The following is an 18658-nucleotide window of genomic DNA, read 5'->3' as shown; positions in this document are numbered from 1 at the left end:
GTGTGTGTGTGTGTGTGTGTGTGCGATTTTCATTCTGCACAAGCAACCCTGTGAGGTTCGATTTAAACACGCAGGAGTGTGTATAATATGTCACATGCAGGTGTGCTTTCTTTTATGTTTGTTATTGCCTGAAATTTGTGCGTGTGTGTGTGTGTGTGTGTGCGTGTGCGTGTGTGTGCGCGCGCGTGCAGCTCCCCAGTGGGCAACAAAAGAGCACATGGCAGTCTGGGTAATGAGTCTCTGCTGGCTCCGGCTGTGTGCTGAAGTAAATTACAGCGGCAGAAAACAATCTGCGGTGCTGCCGGCCTGCCTGCAGAGTCTCACTGACCTTGGGGAAGCAGACAGCACAACACTTCCCCTCCCTGCAGCGTATCCGTTCACAGCCACCGCGGGCTAATAGCCAACATTTCTCACTTAATAATTTATTGAGTAAATAATGCATACAGAGAAAACAAATAGCTGTGCTGCCCTCACAGAAACTGCTGCTGCTGAAATATGAAGAACACGTCATCAGGTCCTTGAGTTAAACTTCTAACTAATGGATGCCTAACCAACAGTTCCCTAGTTCTGTAATAGAGGCCCATGATGCATTGCGGCGGTTAAAACAGTGGTGTCAGTGGCGGCGGAGCGATGCGGAGGCACGCCTGTTCATTTGTAAGACGTCGCTTTGGATTTCCTCGCCGCGGATTGATTGGTGGGAGTAAATTGTGGGGCTGCTGCCTCTAATGAAGTGAACGGCTGCAGACAGACGCCGGTTCATTTGTTATGGAGCAAAGTTCTGTCACCTTGTACCGGCTAACAGGTGCGCAGCCAGGAGGAGATGAATGGCTGCAGGTGCTCTTACCGTGGCTCCAGGTAGACCTCGTTCTCCAGGGAAGCCTCGCAGGCCGGGGGGGCCGTCTTTACCGGTGGATCCCTGCGGTCCGGGGTCTCCCTGTGAACATAAACCAACACGTGTGTTAGAGAGGCTCGGATCATCCTGCATCAGAACCACATCTTTATCACCATAATAAACGTTCTTATTCAAATGCATGGAAACTGTTGCTGAGCACACGGCTGCAGGTCCAACACACAAACAGTGTGAGCACCAGGCTCTGCAACCAGCCGGACAGCGTGGCCAAACTGTGTCACAACAATCATTATGCATACTGGCCCTGAAAGACTTTCTATCTACTTACAGTGTGAAAGAGAAGTCTGTCAGTGAGTGGATATCTAACTCTCCCACTTTGAACACTTTTAATGGCCCTGATCTAAATCACATGTAAACCTTTAGGTTGGAAAAGTCACAAAGCAGGAGTCAGAACTGCTGGTGGGCCTGCTGTAAGGACCGTGTCATGATGGAGCTATGCACAAGATGCAGGTCATTTAGTCAAACTACTTCAGCTTAATGTAAGGCTGTACTCAGCTCTGCTTAGAGAGCCATGACAAAGCCAGACCACATCTCACCGAGTCTGTCATCGATATGAAGCATGATGCTGTTCGGCCTGTGTCTGTAGAACAGCTGCTGTGTTTTGATGCTTTAAAAGGTAGAAGTGAACATTTATAACAGCCCAACAAGTGATGCATTTGTCCAATCAAGTAACAGCTGTGCGTCCAGATGTTCTGCTCCAGCCTGAGATGATGCAGACTCACGCAGGAGAAGAGCAGCCTGCAGGAGTTCTCTCTGCTCTTGACTTTGGATATTTCCTGAGCTGTTCGAGTCTTTACAGTCAAGATTTGAACACATATGTCGATGTTAAAAAAAAGGACAAGAAATAATGTACAAAAGTAACGACTGAGAAGTTCCTCTCCTTACACCGTGTCAGAGGTTTCAGTCTCTGCTGCAGCAGACGGCTCACAGAGAAACAGTCAGTCTTTGCAACAACAAACTAACAGCTTGAACTTCACCATTTTTAAATAACATTTTTTTTTGGATCCTAAATGTTGTTATGCACACACACGACTTCTGCTGTTTCTCTGGAGAGTAGAAGTGTGCTGGCTCTGTGTCCGCGTCAGCTTGGAGACGCAGAGCACACGACAGATAAATCTCACATTTAAGAGCCGCTCTGCTCTCAGACACAACTCGAGAAACGGTCATCCTACTTGTGGATGCTTCACAGCCTCCTCCTCCTCCTCGGAGCCCTACGGTGACACGTCTGCATGCAGGTATGTTTCTGAATTCATGTTTTAAATAAAGTAGTGCACTAGAGAGAGAGAGAGAGCTCTAAGGGCCTCACAAAGTCTCTGACATGTAAATATAGATCATACTAATGGCTCTGCACATCCCATCGAGAACAGGAGTGTACTTGTTTTGTAGCTGACATCCATCTCAACGGGCCATTAGCTGCAATTAGTTTGAAGCTTGTATGTTTCTGTAGATTCATTAGCGCTGTCACCACACTGTCAATACGTAATCCTCTGCTCTAATCGAATCACATAATCAGCCTCAGAATGAGACACAAAGACTCAGTCCTCAGTGTGATGCTGCGTAAGACAGAACGGTGTTAAAAACAACAAACCCACAAATGTGCTTCTTAAAGGCTTTAAAGGAGGACAAAGCAAACATGTGGACTGAAGGCAGAGATGTGTCCAGCCTGTGCAGCTGTCTGCGTGCCCTCTGAGTCCATGGAGCAGAGAGGAACAGTGTAAATAATTGCAGGGCAGCTTGATTTAGTCCCTGGTTGATTTTGTGCTCTGAATCTGTAAAACAAGAACATTTGACTGCAGAAAAAGTTTCTTCTGGCTCTCTTTCCTTCAGAATTGGCCGCCTGACTTTATCTGCAAACAGGGGGCACAGAAGAGTGGGCTTGAGAGGAATAAGAGGATTTGGGCTCTGCTGCCAAGACCTCCACAAAGTGTCCCTGCATACTGATGCACAGGCCTGAGCGGGGGCGGCGAGGGGAGGGAGGGGAGGGAGGGGAGGGGAGCTGTGAGTGGCGGAGGGTCTGGAGTTAGTGGACGGACTTGATTAAACTGTCTGCTCCGGGAAGAAGGGGAGAAAATGAAAGCAGGAGACATGAGGGGGGTTTGAGGGAGAGGATGGGGAGCAGGGGAGGCTGAGTGGTCCTCAGAGTCAGGGGGGTGTTTTTAGCAGCACATACTTCTACAAAATGGCTGCTGTCTGCTGCTAATGGGCGCTCGATTGCCAGCGAGGGGGGGCAGAGGAGGGAATTCAGCTGCCGGAGTCTCGGCTCCTGCGTCGTGCAGCTCTGAGAGCGGAGCTGAGACTGTTTCTGGGAGAGCTGTACATTATTCTGTTTCTCACACTTTCAGTGAAGCGCTCGGCACGCCCTCCGGAAAGAAACTGCTTGTGAATGCAGCCGACTCAATCTGCAAAATCAAATCATGCTCGGTAATTGCAGCCGCATAGTTTCCATTTGCACCTTTATAGTGCTGATCTCTCTGCCTGCCTCCCTCTACAGTGTTACTAAAGCAGGTCTAACACAGCACACGAGGCCAGCCCGCTGCTTTGAGCAGATTATTATGTTCATCTGGTACCAGGACTGCTGCTGGAGAAAACTAATCAGCTTTGATTAATTGTTAGGACCGTCTCTGGCACGTCCCCCCCTTCAGTGCGGTAACCTGGACACTCACCTTCGCTCCCTCTTTGCCAGCACCGCCTGGAAGACCCTGCTCTCCCGGAGGACCGGGGGGTCCAGGGTGGCCCCTCTCCCCTACAGGACCGGTCTCCCCAGTTGGTCCCTAAGATGTCATCACACAGGTGGAGGTTATCAGCAGAGCAAAGTCTGAATGAATCTGTTTGTTAATATCAAGAGTCAGATCTACCTGCTGCGTTATTAAAGACACAGGAGCACAGTCATACTGACTTCTTGTTTAACTCACAGATACACACGTTTATGATCTTTTACAGCCCTGATATCTCCTTTCCCAAACAATAACTCTTCACTGGAGAGGATTACGTTCTCTTGATAAGAAGTTTTATTTCCAAAGTAAAGCATCTCTCTTACCTGGGGCCCGACAACACCTCCTGGACCGGGTGGACCAGTTTTTCCTTGGAAGCCCTGAGAAGAGACGAGAGAGCTTCTTCAGACACAGAGGAAACAGATTCTTTATTTAAACAAAGACACCGGAGGAACTCCAGGGTTTGGTTTGCCTTGATGTCGGAGCGATTCAAAACAAAAGATGGAGTCTGTTATGTTACGATGATGGCTGCTTAATAACTGTATGTGTATCTTGATATTTACATTACATGATGCTTTTTGACAGTTTTTATTCTTTACTGAGAGGCAGGAAACACAAAGAGGGAGGGGCATGGAACACGTCTCTGTCTGGATACAAACCAGCTGCACCTGACCAGAGACAACACCTAAACCATCAGAATCAACCTTTAATTTTCTCCCACCGTGTACAAAAATAAAGTTTAACATAACTGAAGATGAAGCACTCTGTCGACAGACGACTCTTCATGTGTCATTGACTGTGTTCACATCCTGGATCATTTAAGTAGGTTGTGTGTTCTGCATGTAGACGCACAGGCTGGTTAAAGATACCTGGATAAGCTACCTGGAGGACTCCGATATCAACCAGGTAGTTTCTCAAACTCTGCATGCACTGACTTTAGTTAGAGCAACATGTATGCTCATATGTCGGCTGCACAGGAGCCACGTCTTGGTGCAGGATTTGTGGGAGCTGTCGGAGCTGTGATTAACATGTTTTAAACTTTATAAACTGTGCATGTACTGCAGTGAGCTGCTGTCTGTGTGTGTGTGTGTGTGTGTGTGTGTGCCTAATCTCACATCTCTCAGTCCTATCAATTAATAACAGGAGCACTTTTAGTTGAATATGAATGTGGGAAAGAGCCTCGTGTTATTTAACTGTAGAGTCACTCATGCAAGTTGTGGTTGCATTCAAACAGTTGATGTTAAATTGTAGGAAGTTGTTTCCATCAAACAAGATGTGGCAGGCCCGGTGTGTGTGCTACCTGACTGAACAGAGCCTAAACAAGTGGCTGCGTCTGACAGCAGAGGAACTCAAAGCAAAGTGCACATCTAATGAGTCAAACCAGAGCTAAGGACAGGTGAGAGTTTACCTCAGTCTGCTGGACAGACATGATACTTCAGCGGGATGACAGTGCTGCTCTAATTCTGCTGAATGACTAATAAACTAATCTGCAAGCTTTCACATTAATCACCACTTCACAGGACGATGGCACGCAGCTTTACATGTGTCTGTTCTGTAGGAACACATTCATTTAAACGTTCCAACTTGTCTCTAGTCGGCACAAAAACTACAACCTGCAGTTTGTGTCCTGGACTACAGGCTAATCTGAATATTATAATAACCACAGTGAAAACAGGATTCATCCTTTAAGAGTAAACACACGGCGTTCTCTGGGGGACTTCAGACCAATTAGCTGTAATAAACTTGTTACATAAGTTTGCATTCACAGTGTGTGCTTAATCTGCCTCTGTGTTCCCCCTGTGGACGTGAGTAAGCTGATTTAAACAGTTCAACACGAGCAGCGACTCCAGGACTGCAGCACGAACACGATGAAGTTCTGTCTGCAGGGAGAGGAACAGTCCACTCTGCATTCACTCTGAGTACTCTTAATGAAATATGGACCCTGTGTTTAACTGATAATACAGCTACACAGTAGTGAGACAAGATAAACACTGACATGTTTCTACCACCTTAATCATCAGGCGCTATCATTCCCACACGTGATTGGTCTAACCGGTGAGTGTTGGCGCACGCTGACGTCACATTTCCATCATTTATTTCATGTGTAACTTATTAGCCTCAAACTGAACACAGATTTGAAGGACTGCCACCAGAAGCTGAGGAGAACTGAGAGTTTGTTCTTTGGTGGAGCATTTCAGGAGCAGCAGCACGTCAGGCTGTAAGCTTTACAGAGTCTCTAAAGGATCCTTCAGGGTTCACAGGGAGGTTTTTTACCAACAGCAGAATCATCAGCAGAGGTCCCCTCTCCAAAACAAACTGGTAAAAACACTGAACACAACGGTTCTGGTTTGACATCAGTGTCTCTCTGACGCTCTTCGGTGGACACAGGATGTCATGAAGGAGTCTTTCTTGTAAAATGCACAAAGGCTGAGTGATGGGGTGAAGTCTTTCCACCTGAGCGGAGGTAGGGCTGTGTGTGTGTGTGTGTGTGTGTGTGTGTGTGTGTGTGTGTGTGTGAAGCACGAGTTTCATTCGGCCGCTCTGCTGGAACCATAATGTAAAGGACTTGCAGCTCAGCTTGTTTTAGTGATGGATCCTTCAGCAGGTTTGTACTGGGAGCCACAACAGAACAAAAGGAACCGGTTATTATAACAATAAGGATAAAAAACTGAATCAAGTTTAATGTTAAAATGAGTGTTATTGTGAGGCTGCTCGGGGGCTACATGCTGAGCTGCCACTTACTTTAGCTCAGCCAGTGTTCACTGGTCAAAGGGTTTCACCAGGAGCCAAATTATTCATCTTCTCCTCTTCAAAACGAAAGAACCCGGCGACTAAAACCAGCTTAAAATCTGAGTGAGGGCCCGATCAGAGGCACGATGTTTTGTAGTTGTTTTCAATGAGAGGGACGCTTGCTGCGCACTGCTTTTGCGTTGCTGAGTGCCTCGCGTTTTCTCTGCTCTGTTCGCGTCGGTGTTTTCGCGTAGGTGGTTGCCTTAACAACAGAAAAAAAAGCTCTTTTTTTAACTGTAGGCTTCAACAGAGACGGTGCCTGCGAAACTGTCTGTTCGGGGCCTTCAGCAGTCTCTGTGCAACCCCTGGCGTGGATTCGTGGGCTGCGAGCCGAGCTGCGTCTAACTTTAGCCTGTGTCTCTGAAAACGTCAGATTGTGACATCCAAAGTATAAAGTCCTTCATCCAGCAGCTGAAGTTTCCAATCCAAACTCTTGTGAATCCTGGCCGACTCATGTTTCCAGCCTCACTCATCACTATGTGTTGTGATTTGTGCTGATGTATTATTCGACAGAAGCCCTGAGGCCATGCTGTTACAGCGGCGGCCCTGACTCAGAGGCTCAAATCTTTATTTGCACTTCCTGAAATGCGGCGTGTGTAGCCGGGCCGCGCGCCTGCGAGCATCTTTATTGCTGTGATCTATTCTCATATTGGATGCTTGTGGAGCCTGTTCATCAGCCATAAATCTACAGCCATAAACACCTTAATGAAGAGTCTATCGCTGTCCCTGGAACAGCAGCGAAGGCAGGGAAGCAGTCCTGTGTTCCGTGTTACGTTATCTACAGGAAAGAGGCAGGCGGGGAGGGAAGCTGTAACGACACAGGCGATGAGCTGTCAAGCTTTTAGTGGAATTTATTGCCCTCTGAGCCTCGTCAAACCGGCGTGCACCGATGCATACAAAGTGCGGAGGAATCGAAGTCGAGAGCAGAGGACTGCAAATAGATGTGATCGAGTCAAAGTTTGCTTTGTTGTTTTATTGTCAGATAAATCTCCTGTCCCGTGGGACACAGCGTCTATGCATCACTGCTTCGCTGCATCTTCAGTGCAGATTTAGTGCGGCCATTTCTCATTAAGCTCATGAGAAAAATACAACACAAACCACTGTTCCACGCTGCTGCAACACATTTTATGTCTGCTGCTTTGGTTATACCTCAGTTGTTATTGCTCAATTACTTTAGATCAGGCAACACAAGGACACCTCACCGCCGCCGGACACTTTAACATCCTTTTTGCAAAGTCACAACAAGACAGAAGCTGCATCAGAAAAGGATGAATCCCCGTCTCTCTGGTGTCCATCGCTACGAGATTGGAGTCTGAGCCGGCCGGATTTACTCAGAATGCAGCGTGTGTGCGTGTGTGTGTGCGTGTGCGTGTGTGTGCGTGTGCGTGTGTGTGTGTGTGAAGGCAGACGAGCAGACATCATTCACAGGAGGTTTGTCTTTAGAGTTTTTGCTTTAACAGACATGTCTACTCTTTTGGCGTCTCAGTAAGATGTTGTAACACTGATTGTTATCAGCTGCTTAAAGAGCAACAGAGATAAGATGAAGAGGAAGGAGAGGAGGAGGAGGGAGGTTCAGTTGAAGAGCTCACTGATAAGAAGGATCAGATGTTTAATGGAGAGGTAATGTGAGAGAAAGATTTGCCCTGCTGTCACACATCTGATTTTGAGCGATAAAGACGTCTGACGATTGTTCAGTCCCTCCAGGATTTCGCAGCATGTTCTGTGATTGTTGGCGAAGTGGACGGCTGACAGTTTTAAACAGGAACATGGATCAGTGATCTCAAGAAGACATCGAGTGTTGGACATATTATGATAGACACCCTGCATAGAGTCTCTATAAAGACTGTAGTTTGAGGCTGGATCAGGAAGCTCATGAGTAAGGGCGGGTTCACACCAGCCTTGTTGAGTTCGATTAAACTGAACCTCGTGCATCAAAACTTTTGGTCCGCTGGTAAAAGCTGCCGTGTGAAATGTGACTTTGTAACGATTCGGTCTTTGATTCAAAACAAACGGACTTTAGGTGTGAACGCAGCCTTAGATGAAGAAGAGCGGCGCGGCGGTCTGCTCCACAGCAAAAAGAACATACGTCCCTAACATGCAGCGCTCCAAAGAGATTTGGGACACAGTCAAAGATGCAACATTATCAATATTTGGAGTATGATCATGATATGCAGAAAAGTCGAACTTCCTGGAGGAGCTGATTGTTGATCAAACCGTAAATATGATCACTGTTGAATTTTCTTTGTTTAAAGTTATAAACTTTTTTATTCATGCAATTAATGAATACAGGTATTAAATAATTTGGTTAAATCTCATCTAAGGCTTTAGACTTAACGCTTTAAAATATAATGTCCAGTTTAAATGAGAAGCAAAGTAAAAATGAAAACAGACAGAAATGTTTGTGAGTGATATTCAACAGGACAATAATCATGTGGCGTCTTTAGGACTCACCGTCTCTCCGCGCTGACCGGGGTGTCCGGGCAGCCCGTCCTTTCCTGGAGGTCCCTGTTAGTCAGAAATAAACACTCAGTGAGAAACAGAGTACATTCATCATCATCACATTCACATAGTGGCACTACAAATATCACCCTATTACTGGAATACATGTGTATTTTCCAGGTGAGGGCGTCTGATTGCTCTGCAGGTACAATATAAACATAATATTCAGGTGTAGTCAGAAGATGAAAAAATAACAGGTTCTGTGTTTTGGTGACAACATGTGCGTGTGAGGGCAGAGAGCCAGCGATGAATCTGAGCTCCATCGATCGCTGGAAATTACCACTTGTCTGCTGCCCGGACTGCAGAGGGAGAAAATGGGTTCTGCTTCAATACCAGTTCGACTAATGACCCCCGCACAGAATCAGGGATATTGCTATGTATTACTGCACCCCATGAACTCCTCAAATTGAATCAATTCTGACTTATAATGTTTGCAAACGGGGCTAATTTGCTATCGAGACACCAGGAAGAGGAGAGGAAGAGCGAGTAGACACTGAAGAGTGAGCTGTGAAGCATCCTGCAGGATTTACAGCACATTAAGATGTCAGGTGTTCAGGGGAGAGGTACTCACAGGAGGGCCCTTTGGTCCAGAGAAGCCCACGGGTCCCTGAGGTCCTTGAGGCCCCTGCAGCGGGAAAACAAACCGTCAGATTGATGCACAAGACTGATGGCTCAATGCATGATGCAAAAAGAATAACAAATCATTAGAGTCTAAAGCTGTGAGGATATCATGTGGATACATGACGACGACATGTCCACAGCCTCTTTAGAGAGAGACTTCATGTCCTATCAGGCTCATGTCACGCGACCGGCGTGGACTCAATGTGCTTCAAAATAAAAAGATGATACAGAAGAAAAAGTTGTAAGAACATCAAGATGAGGAGGTTTCGTTGTAATAGCTCCTGTTAGTGAGACTCTGTATGTCTCAGTAAGAGCTTGTTCTTTGTTTATGATGTAAATACTTCAGAATAAGACCACAATGACTCAAATTAAACCTAAAAGGACATAAAAAATACACTTAGACTATAACTGTCAGTGAAGTTCAGCTCACAGAGGTTATCGTAGTGAGTGTGCTGCTTTTAGAGCCTTTAGTCTGACTCCCTTCTTGTTCCAGTCACAGAGAAAAGCAGTGAGTGAAGAATTATGGAGCTGTGATAATGAAGCGGTCGAACCCGACTGATCTAATATTTGAATGGTGAGAGATATTTAAAAGGACAGACTCAGACTGGGAGGGCTTGTACTCACATGAGCCTGTCAGTACTGACGTTTTTAATTTACTGTTTACTTTTCACAGAAGCTGGAACCATTAAATCACTGAGAATCATTCTATGTTATACTTTCACTCTGCGTTTATGTCTATACTAACTGTTGTAAGTTGATCAGCCTAAAGGAGTTTAACGAAGAAGTGTAACACACTGCAGAATTGAAGGTTTGTTTGATAAATATACTTTAAGCAAGGACTTTTTATAAGATGCTGACGTGAAGCCAAACTAGAAGTGTCTTAAACCTGCACTTTTTCCTAAAGTCCAGCAGGGGGCGGACATTAGAACGATTGGATTGAGAATGGTCCTCCTCTCCTGATTTATTCCGTTGTTCACTTCTGGTTCCAATAAAAACCAAGATGGCGGCAGACAAAATGCCAAACTGGAGGCCTCATTAAGGAGCCTAAAATAACAACAGGTGGCTCACTTGTCCACCTTTAAAAGTTCTGTGTGGATGTTTGTTGATATATTAAGAGTGTTATTTTGGAGAGCTCCTTTACAGAATGTTATTGAGGTAATTAAAGGGATTTAAGGAGATTAACTTTAATTCACACATCAAATATCAAAGCAAACTGATTTCATCTTTTATAATACAACATGACTTTAAAGCTGACTGATCGTTTATCTTTCAATTACATTCATGCTGCAGAGTTTACATCACCTCACTGGCTGTGTTTCAGGACGGATTTAGACGTCTTATTTTTTAAGTATTTTATATTAAATGATATGTGAGCTGCAGAAGATGATACAGTCGAACACTCAACACTAAAGGGGTGGTGTACTCCTAAAGTCAAGAGCTGCTCCTTAACACCTGAGAAACTGCACTGTATGGGAAGTCAGGTCCGACATGTTAGCTCCATGCTGAACAAAGAGTACAGAACGATGACTTTCTACAGCTTCACTTCTCGTACCAACACTGAAAACAATGTGAATTTAAGGTGGTTTGAAGTTTCATTTTTAAAATATTTTTTTTAATCTAGTGTGAAGCTTTGCTAACTGATCCCTCAGACCCACACATGAAACACTGAGTGTGGCACGTTTGGTTACACTCCTTGAAGCTGTTCTCACATCGACTCTCTTTCATCATATTTGGTCAGTTTGTGTTCATAAAGTCAGTTTCTCTCCCTGTGCTGTGAGGCCAATATAAATGTAACCTTGGTTTCATGCCTCTGCTAGATTTAAGGCCAGTTTCCGTTCTCTGTGTTACACAGCAAAAATAAACAGCTCTGAAATACAGCTGGAGATGTAACACAATCTAATGGAGGTTATTAAATAAGGTGGCGCTGCTGGAAGGCTTTTATTGTGAAGCAACTGCAGAGATTGTAAACGTTTCCCCCTCAGATGAACTCAATAAAAATCCTTTAGATGTGAATTTGGACAATTTTCTTTTCTTTTTTGGAGGAGAATCAGATCATCTCTCCAAAAAGGAAATGTGCTTTATTAAAACTCTGAGAGCAACGGAAAGAGAAGGGATTAAAAACAGGACGTCAGCTGTCTGTTAGAGAACGGTGAGAACACGAACAGATCACTACATGACAGCAGCTACTCTACATGACAGCTTTGTCTGTGTCGACCAAACAAGCTTAAAGAACGAAGACTAACATTATATGTACAAAACGGTTAAATCAGATGTTCCTGATCTTGTCCTCTCGCTTTGTAAATCTCATCTTATATTTATCTTATCTTAGAAACATGGAGGGTGTGAGAAGTGGACGATCTAAAACATCAGAATGAATTGTTATTGAATCTTTAAATTGTGTCTCTTCCTGGAGTCCAAAGCCATAACCCTGGTGTGTATTCACATGTATTCAGATTCAGTGTGTTACTTACTCTCTCGCCGGGCGGGCCTGGAGGACCGTCGTTGCCTGACGTTCCCTGCAACAACAAACCATCAGCAGTTACGTTTAAGATCAGATATTACAGGAGAAGCGATGGCAAAACAAGAAGACCATATCGTTCAGAAACATGTGATGACTGTGTTAAGTTTAATTTGATTACAAACACAGTTGAGTCATGCTTAAAGGAGAACTTAACCCTTCATCAGGGTGAAGTTGTGTGCTGTTGTGATGAGTTTTGCTGGTGTACCTTTGGTCCTGGTTTTCCTGTTGGACCTCTGGCACCTCGAGCTCCACGAGGACCCTGCAGAGAGAGAAAACGTTTGAAGTCTAACAACACTGTGTCCAGTTAAACATATCATATCATATATAACATCAGACTGAGTGATGGCAAATCCTTCAGCTGGTACAAGACGGTTGTACTTTATTGGATAAGTTAATTAATGATTGAAAATACTTACAGTTGGACCTCTTTGTCCTCTGGGACCAGGTTTTCCTGCGATGCCCTGTTAGAGAATCAAACAAAACATTTCAGGCACTCACACGCTCTCCCTGTGCGTCATTGTTCATGAATCCACTTCTGAGTGAGGGAAAGGGACAAATCATCTCTACAGAGGCACGGGGCTCAGGTTTTCTGTTCTGAATGCTTCCTTCATTTTAACAACAACTGGTATAAGAGTGTTTTCAGAAATGTGCTAAAGATATGTTTTGGGTTATTTAGAAATGCTGTCATCATGTAGTTTGTCCAGCAGAGGGCGCTCTGACTGCACAGTTTACAATGCTCTCAGCACTGTCTGCAGCACATGTAGCAGAGCATCACAGCTCAGCAGGCACAGATCCTCACGGGAATTAATGAATGTTACACATTCTTTAATAGTTTTTTAAAATTATTATTATCATTTATTTTGTCATATTCAGTGAAAAAGGTCTATTTTCATTCCAAAGAATTCACTTCATCAGTCGCTAGATTTCTGTAAAGCTGGAATCAGGAAAAGTCTCAAAATCACAAAATGATCTCAGATTATAGACGAGAACTGAACTGTCCTTGTGTTTGTGACATTCTCTGGATCTTGAACGATCTCTGGAAATTAAATATGTCAGCGTTGACTTTGTTTAAAACAGGTCACATCTCAGTAACATAAAAGGTGTGTGTTTTTACACTGTCTGGTTGGCTGATTGAAACATGAGAAGATGTTTGACTACATGTGTAGGCGACTCTCTGGCCTTCAGTCAACAGTGGTTGTTAGTGGCGTTTTGCATGGTTTAATTGGACTGTTAGCCCCGGCATAAAGAGCCTTTCCTCATTTAATAAGAGCTATTTTTTAAACATCCTTTTAATTCTTTAGAGAAATATTTCTTTTCCCATTTTGCCTTCACTGTATCAGCGTTTGCTTTCTTTTAAAAAATGATGCTTTAATTACTTTTTTGCTGCTTTTGTAAAGAACTTTAAAGCTGCAGCAGGTAACATTATTAAAACTAACTTTTTGTCATATTTGCTCAGACTGTCACTTTAAACATGCAGCAGTACATGAGAGAGATAATCTGTAGGAAAAATCCCTCCACTGCCAACGAGGCTGACACTACAAAGAGCGTTACACCGAAGAAGAGACAAGAGGAGAAGCAAGCTAAAGAGAAAGAGATGGACCGAGACAGAAAGGAAACGAGCGCAAACATCAGAGCGGCAGGTGGAGAGAGCTACGGGAGCTGAGAGGATCAAAAGTGATGCCGAGTTAGACAGGTCTGCTCCACAGGTAATTACCCCAGCTTCATTTCTGCTGTATTTGTTTCACATTGCTACGATGTCTGCGGTTACTGTGACGCTGTGTTACGTTGGTGTTGCAGTCGGGCTAACGTTAGCTTGTTCTCAATGCGGCTGCTGTTCATCGTTGTTTCATGGCGGTGTGGCTGAACATGTCTCTGTGACGTGTCCAGGCAGCGTGACCGTGTCAGCCTTTCTCCTGATCGTTCTGTGTGCCTGTGCTCTCACGGCTAAATGTTCTCAACATCAGTGAGTTCCTGCTTAGCTGGCTCTGTTTTTTCCACAGTCTCTGTTAGCAAACTAAGTGCTGCTGGTTTTGCTAGTTAGACTTAGCTGTAGATTACCGTCACAGCATAAACACTGATTTCTTCTGGTTATCTGCTTCGATAGTGTTGGTGGTGTAATACAACGGCTGCGGTTGTTGTCATTTCACGTTTTTACATAGTGTGTACCTGGCTCCTTCAGTTGCTGTGGTTACGAGCCTGCGCACGCATGACGGCCTCCTCTGCGGGGAGGACTTTGGAGGCAGGACTGAGCGCCGCGGAGAGAGAGGGGGAGGGGCCTGGAGGATGTGATCTTTCACATTTTGGAGCAAAGTCCGCTCTCTTACCTACTGCTGCTTTAAAGGAGGTTTTTGGAAAAGTGCTCTGTAAAAAATATTATTATTATATTATTTTAGGAGATAATAAACTTCAAGGTGACCCTTAATTGATTTTGATCTATTCAACAAAGGAAATGTCAAATCTTTTCACAAAATTTTACATTAATTTTTGAATGTATTCTTTTTTTACCTCCATGAATCAACAGAATCCTGCTCCTTGAACCTTTTCTCTGCTCGTCTCACTTATTAGCGCTCTCTCAACTCATTTTTCCAGCACAGAAAAAGAGAGAGACTTTCACAACATTGATTTTGCTGCTGTTGTTATTTTTTGTGCCAACTCACCAAACAGATGCTTTTATAATAGGAATCAATTTCCCTTCGTGCTGCAATATGATGCCGTGGTGATCTTAATACACAAACAGGAACAGTGTGCACATTTAAGTGTGTGTGTGTGTGTGTGTGTGTGTGTGTTCTTACCCTGGCTCCTTTCTCTCCGTTGGCTCCAGGGAATCCAGGGAAACCGCTCGAGCCCTGTCAGGAGGAGAGGGAGAGGTCATGAGAGGTCATGAGAGTGTGAGAGTCAGGGCATGCATGATGATCAAGGTTCACTCTGTATTTATCTGCACTGTTGTCTGAAATCATCTGCAGTTCCACACTTTCACTCTTTTCCCACAGCTAACACCAGCAGCCTCCTGTGAAACTGGATTCAGCAGAAACACTGCCATGACCTCAGCTGTACCCCTCTGTGTTGTTCTTCAGATGAAACATCTCTAAGGTTGTGTTTAACATCACTATTTACCACGATTCATGTGTTAAATTGTCAAACACACTTTTTATTCCTGTGATGTGAAAATGAAACATAAAACAAGCAAACATTTACTGCATTCCCAGGAGAATCTGTCAAATTCACAGCCTGCACACTCACAGCGTTACACTGGCAGCGCTAAAATGTTCATCGAGCTAGCAGGACGTACGAAGGGAGCACATAAAGAAACACACACACGTTTACTTAAGTCACTTTTGGGGTATTTCCTGCAGACTTGGTTTAACAACAGTTATTTAAACTTAACCACTGACCAAATCAGTGTTTTACCAACTGTGGGACTTTGCTTCTGTCCCTGATTTAACCAGCCAATCAAAGGTCTTTAGACGACTGTGGGTCCCTGAAAGTGACTTAAGTCAAACACACACACAAATACAAAGACATCGAGCTCAGCATAAGACTTGTGAAAACACAGGACTACAGTGAGATGATCTCCTCTTCAGTCAAACTCTGTGAACAGAGGATTTAAAAGCAGCTTACCCTTTCAGCAGCCCCTCACCACACGATGCATTGGGGACATTTAATAACGATCGATCAGTAACACACCCTGACTTCCTCCACACATCACTTCCACTTGAAGATGTCAGATAAGCTGCTGTGAAGACGTTTAAACATTCTCCCTGCCAGGTTTTTATTTATTAAAGAGTTTGTGCATCATTTTCAGACACGTTTACATGGAGGAAGGAAGCTGCCAAAATAAAAAGTGGTGATAAATTCATTTTAAAAACCTCAATAAATAAATCAGTAAGTCATTAAATGTTCCAAAACTAATATTAAAAAAAAATAAAGGCATAAAAAAATTAAGCAAAAATTAGCTTTTTTATTTATTTACCTTTGTATTAATTTCCCCTTTTATGTAGTCAGTAATTTGTCTTATAATTTATACAGTTGGTAGTCATTCATGTCAATGTGTGTCAATAAATAAGAGAGTAACAATATTTAATTTTTCCTTATTGTTTCATTTTGACAGCTTCATCCTCCATATCCTGGGAGCGTCCAAACCTCACAAAAACCTCACAGGTGTGTGAATAAACATCTTGATGGTTCTCTTTGTTAGACTACAGATATTACAGCCTGTTACAGGTGTCATACGTTAGATTAATTATACAAATATACGCGGCTGTGCACTCTTGTCTTTGCAGCACTCTGCTGAAGTAGAACCCCCGCAGTAATAAAACAGTACAGTGAGGCTGTGAGTCCCAGGGGGCGGGGCTTATAGACGCGCCTGTGGCTCTGCTTCATCACAACCAAAGATGGCAGCTCCTCATCATCAACTCATGTTCACTCAGACGCTCACAGGAAGTTCTTCTGTTGCATATGTGGAAGCTGAATGAGGTTTAAAATAATTTGACACTACACTGCACCTGTAATAGATGCATCAGCTGTTACACCAACTGAATTGAAGAGTTTGTTCTATGTTCTGTTAAAATCTGCTCAACACTCATAAAAAAAAGGCAAAATTTAAAACGTTTGAGGCGTCAGTAAAAATCTTTAGTGACATTTTTTTATTCCCACGACTTCCAGATGAGACAACACAAGATTTTAACTCACAAATTATGAACCAGAGTTAGCCTGGTTGATCGTTTACAGTTTGAATCCAGGTCAGATTTAACAGGATCGACGTATTGCTTAACAGGAGAAACCAGCAGAGGGCGCTGTTCCTCCAGAACAATCAGAGCTGAAGTGTAAGGAGTCTGTGGGGAGCTGAGGGGCAGACAGGAACTGTGTTTACGGGATAAAATGTTCTTTTCAAAAACCCTGAGAGGCAGGTACTGTTTTCTGTGTCCAACTGTTTTCTCTCCCGTGAATGTGAAAAAAAAAGGTTTAGCAGATAAAATACGTTTCCAGTGTTTTGCTCTGAAAGTTACTATTTTTTACATTTGAAAACAGAAGTATTTGTTGTTGTAATCATCCTTTCAGCCACAAGAGGCTTGAGTCATTAACACAGGGGGGACAACTATTTATCCAAACATAAAGAACGGATCAGACCAGCTCTCTCTTTATTGGATCTCAGGGCTTCCGTAGAAACTCAGGACTTTGACACTTATTAGTTAACATTCAAAGTAACTAAATATTTTACTGATGATTCAACTGTTGCTACAATGAATAAATAAGCATGTGTGTTTGGGTTGCCAGGTTGGCTGTTGTTTACCCTTTATGTCTGTAAATAACTGAGTAATAAATATAGCTAATATTTGTTGTTTGTCACTTTCTAATAAGCACTAAAGTCTGCAGTAAAACAAGTAAACATGCTGTTAATAAACGTATCTCAACGTGATTCGTTAAGGAACCTGGGTCAGATTGTTTTCTTCAAAGTATCTACAGGTGCTGCTTTAAAGGCACACTTCACTCAACTGTCACTTTAGAATACTTCTTTATCATCGTCGGAGATGTACGACATGTTTTGCACGAGTGATCAGCTCCAAAGCTCTCCTCCTCCCCAGAGACGCGGTAACATTTATCTGCTCTGACTGTCGCACATCACTGCTTCTGCTCTCTCACCTGCTGGATGTTTCACCTGTCAACCCTCTTTCTCTACATGAAACCAACACGCTATCTAAAACAGACGATTCACAACAGTCAGAAAATCAAACATCGTTTACTGTGTCCACAGTGATGTTAACTCACCTTAGGTCCTTGTCTTCCTGGATAACCTGGCAACCCTGGCACGCCCAGTTTACCCTGAGAGACACAAACAGCACGTCAGCACAGCGACGCAACAGGAGCAATATTTAAACAAAGGCTGGATATGATCCAAGTCTTTGTTTTCATTCATCCTCATCACCTTTTCTCCAGCAGGACCGAGGGGACCGGACTCTCCGTTGGGGCCGGCTCGGCCTTTAGGACCCTCCGGACCGTCCTCACCGCGGGACCCGAGCATACCAAGCTCACCCTACGACACAAACACAGACAGAGAACATCACCGTGATGTAATGCAAAGAATCAGCATCATGGAGGATGGTGTGTATGAGAGGCTGCTTACCCGGTCTCCTTTGATTCCCATGTCTCCCTTGAAACCTGGGAAACCGTCCTCGCCCTGAAACAGACAGAGATAAGTTACAGCATCAGACAGCAGTTGTTGTTGTTGTTGTTGTTGAAGATGTTTGTTTGTTTCCCTCTGAGAGACTTTAAAGTTGACTTTTTCCTTCATTTCACAGGGGGGCTTATTAAGTGTCCAGACTTTTTGCTCATGTTGAACATCTGATAAATATTCAGTGTGTGGATCACAGGATCGATGCTGCCCTCTGCTGGCCACACAGTGGAACTGCAGGCAGTTGAGATACATGCACAACAGATAAAATCTGCAACAACTTATTTTTAAAAATGCGCTCCAAGAGGATTTGCACAATGACACTAACTTATAGTTTGTGGATATTATAAAAGGACCAAACTGCTTCAGCTGCAGGCCACAGACTCAAACTGATCCTGAAGGACTCTGCCCACATCACAAACCTCTGCCTCTTCCCT

General features: G+C 43.9%; 1 protein-coding gene across 1 annotated transcript in view; it reads right to left on the bottom strand.

Moving 5' to 3' along the window:
• col11a1a (collagen, type XI, alpha 1a) overlaps window positions 1-18658 on the bottom strand; it is a 97905-nt gene that overhangs the window by 36013 nt on the left and 43234 nt on the right. The window contains exons 29-40 of the mRNA XM_069667364.1: window positions 18174-18227; window positions 17976-18083; window positions 17819-17872; window positions 14845-14898; window positions 12469-12513; window positions 12258-12311; window positions 12003-12047; window positions 9482-9535; window positions 8863-8916; window positions 3948-4001; window positions 3574-3681; window positions 845-934 (exon numbers count right to left, since the gene is read on the bottom strand). Coding sequence (XP_069523465.1) covers window positions 845-934; window positions 3574-3681; window positions 3948-4001; window positions 8863-8916; window positions 9482-9535; window positions 12003-12047; window positions 12258-12311; window positions 12469-12513; window positions 14845-14898; window positions 17819-17872; window positions 17976-18083; window positions 18174-18227 — 774 coding nt within the window. The remainder of the gene's footprint in view (window positions 1-844; window positions 935-3573; window positions 3682-3947; window positions 4002-8862; window positions 8917-9481; window positions 9536-12002; window positions 12048-12257; window positions 12312-12468; window positions 12514-14844; window positions 14899-17818; window positions 17873-17975; window positions 18084-18173; window positions 18228-18658) is intronic.

Source organism: Semicossyphus pulcher, unplaced genomic scaffold (assembly GCF_022749685.1).
Source record: "Semicossyphus pulcher isolate SPU_LCO1_2020_fin unplaced genomic scaffold, fSemPul1.0.p SCAF_18, whole genome shotgun sequence".
Taxonomy (NCBI): Eukaryota; Metazoa; Chordata; class Actinopteri; order Labriformes; family Labridae; genus Semicossyphus; species Semicossyphus pulcher.
This window is presented reverse-complemented; position numbering and strand designations above follow the sequence as displayed.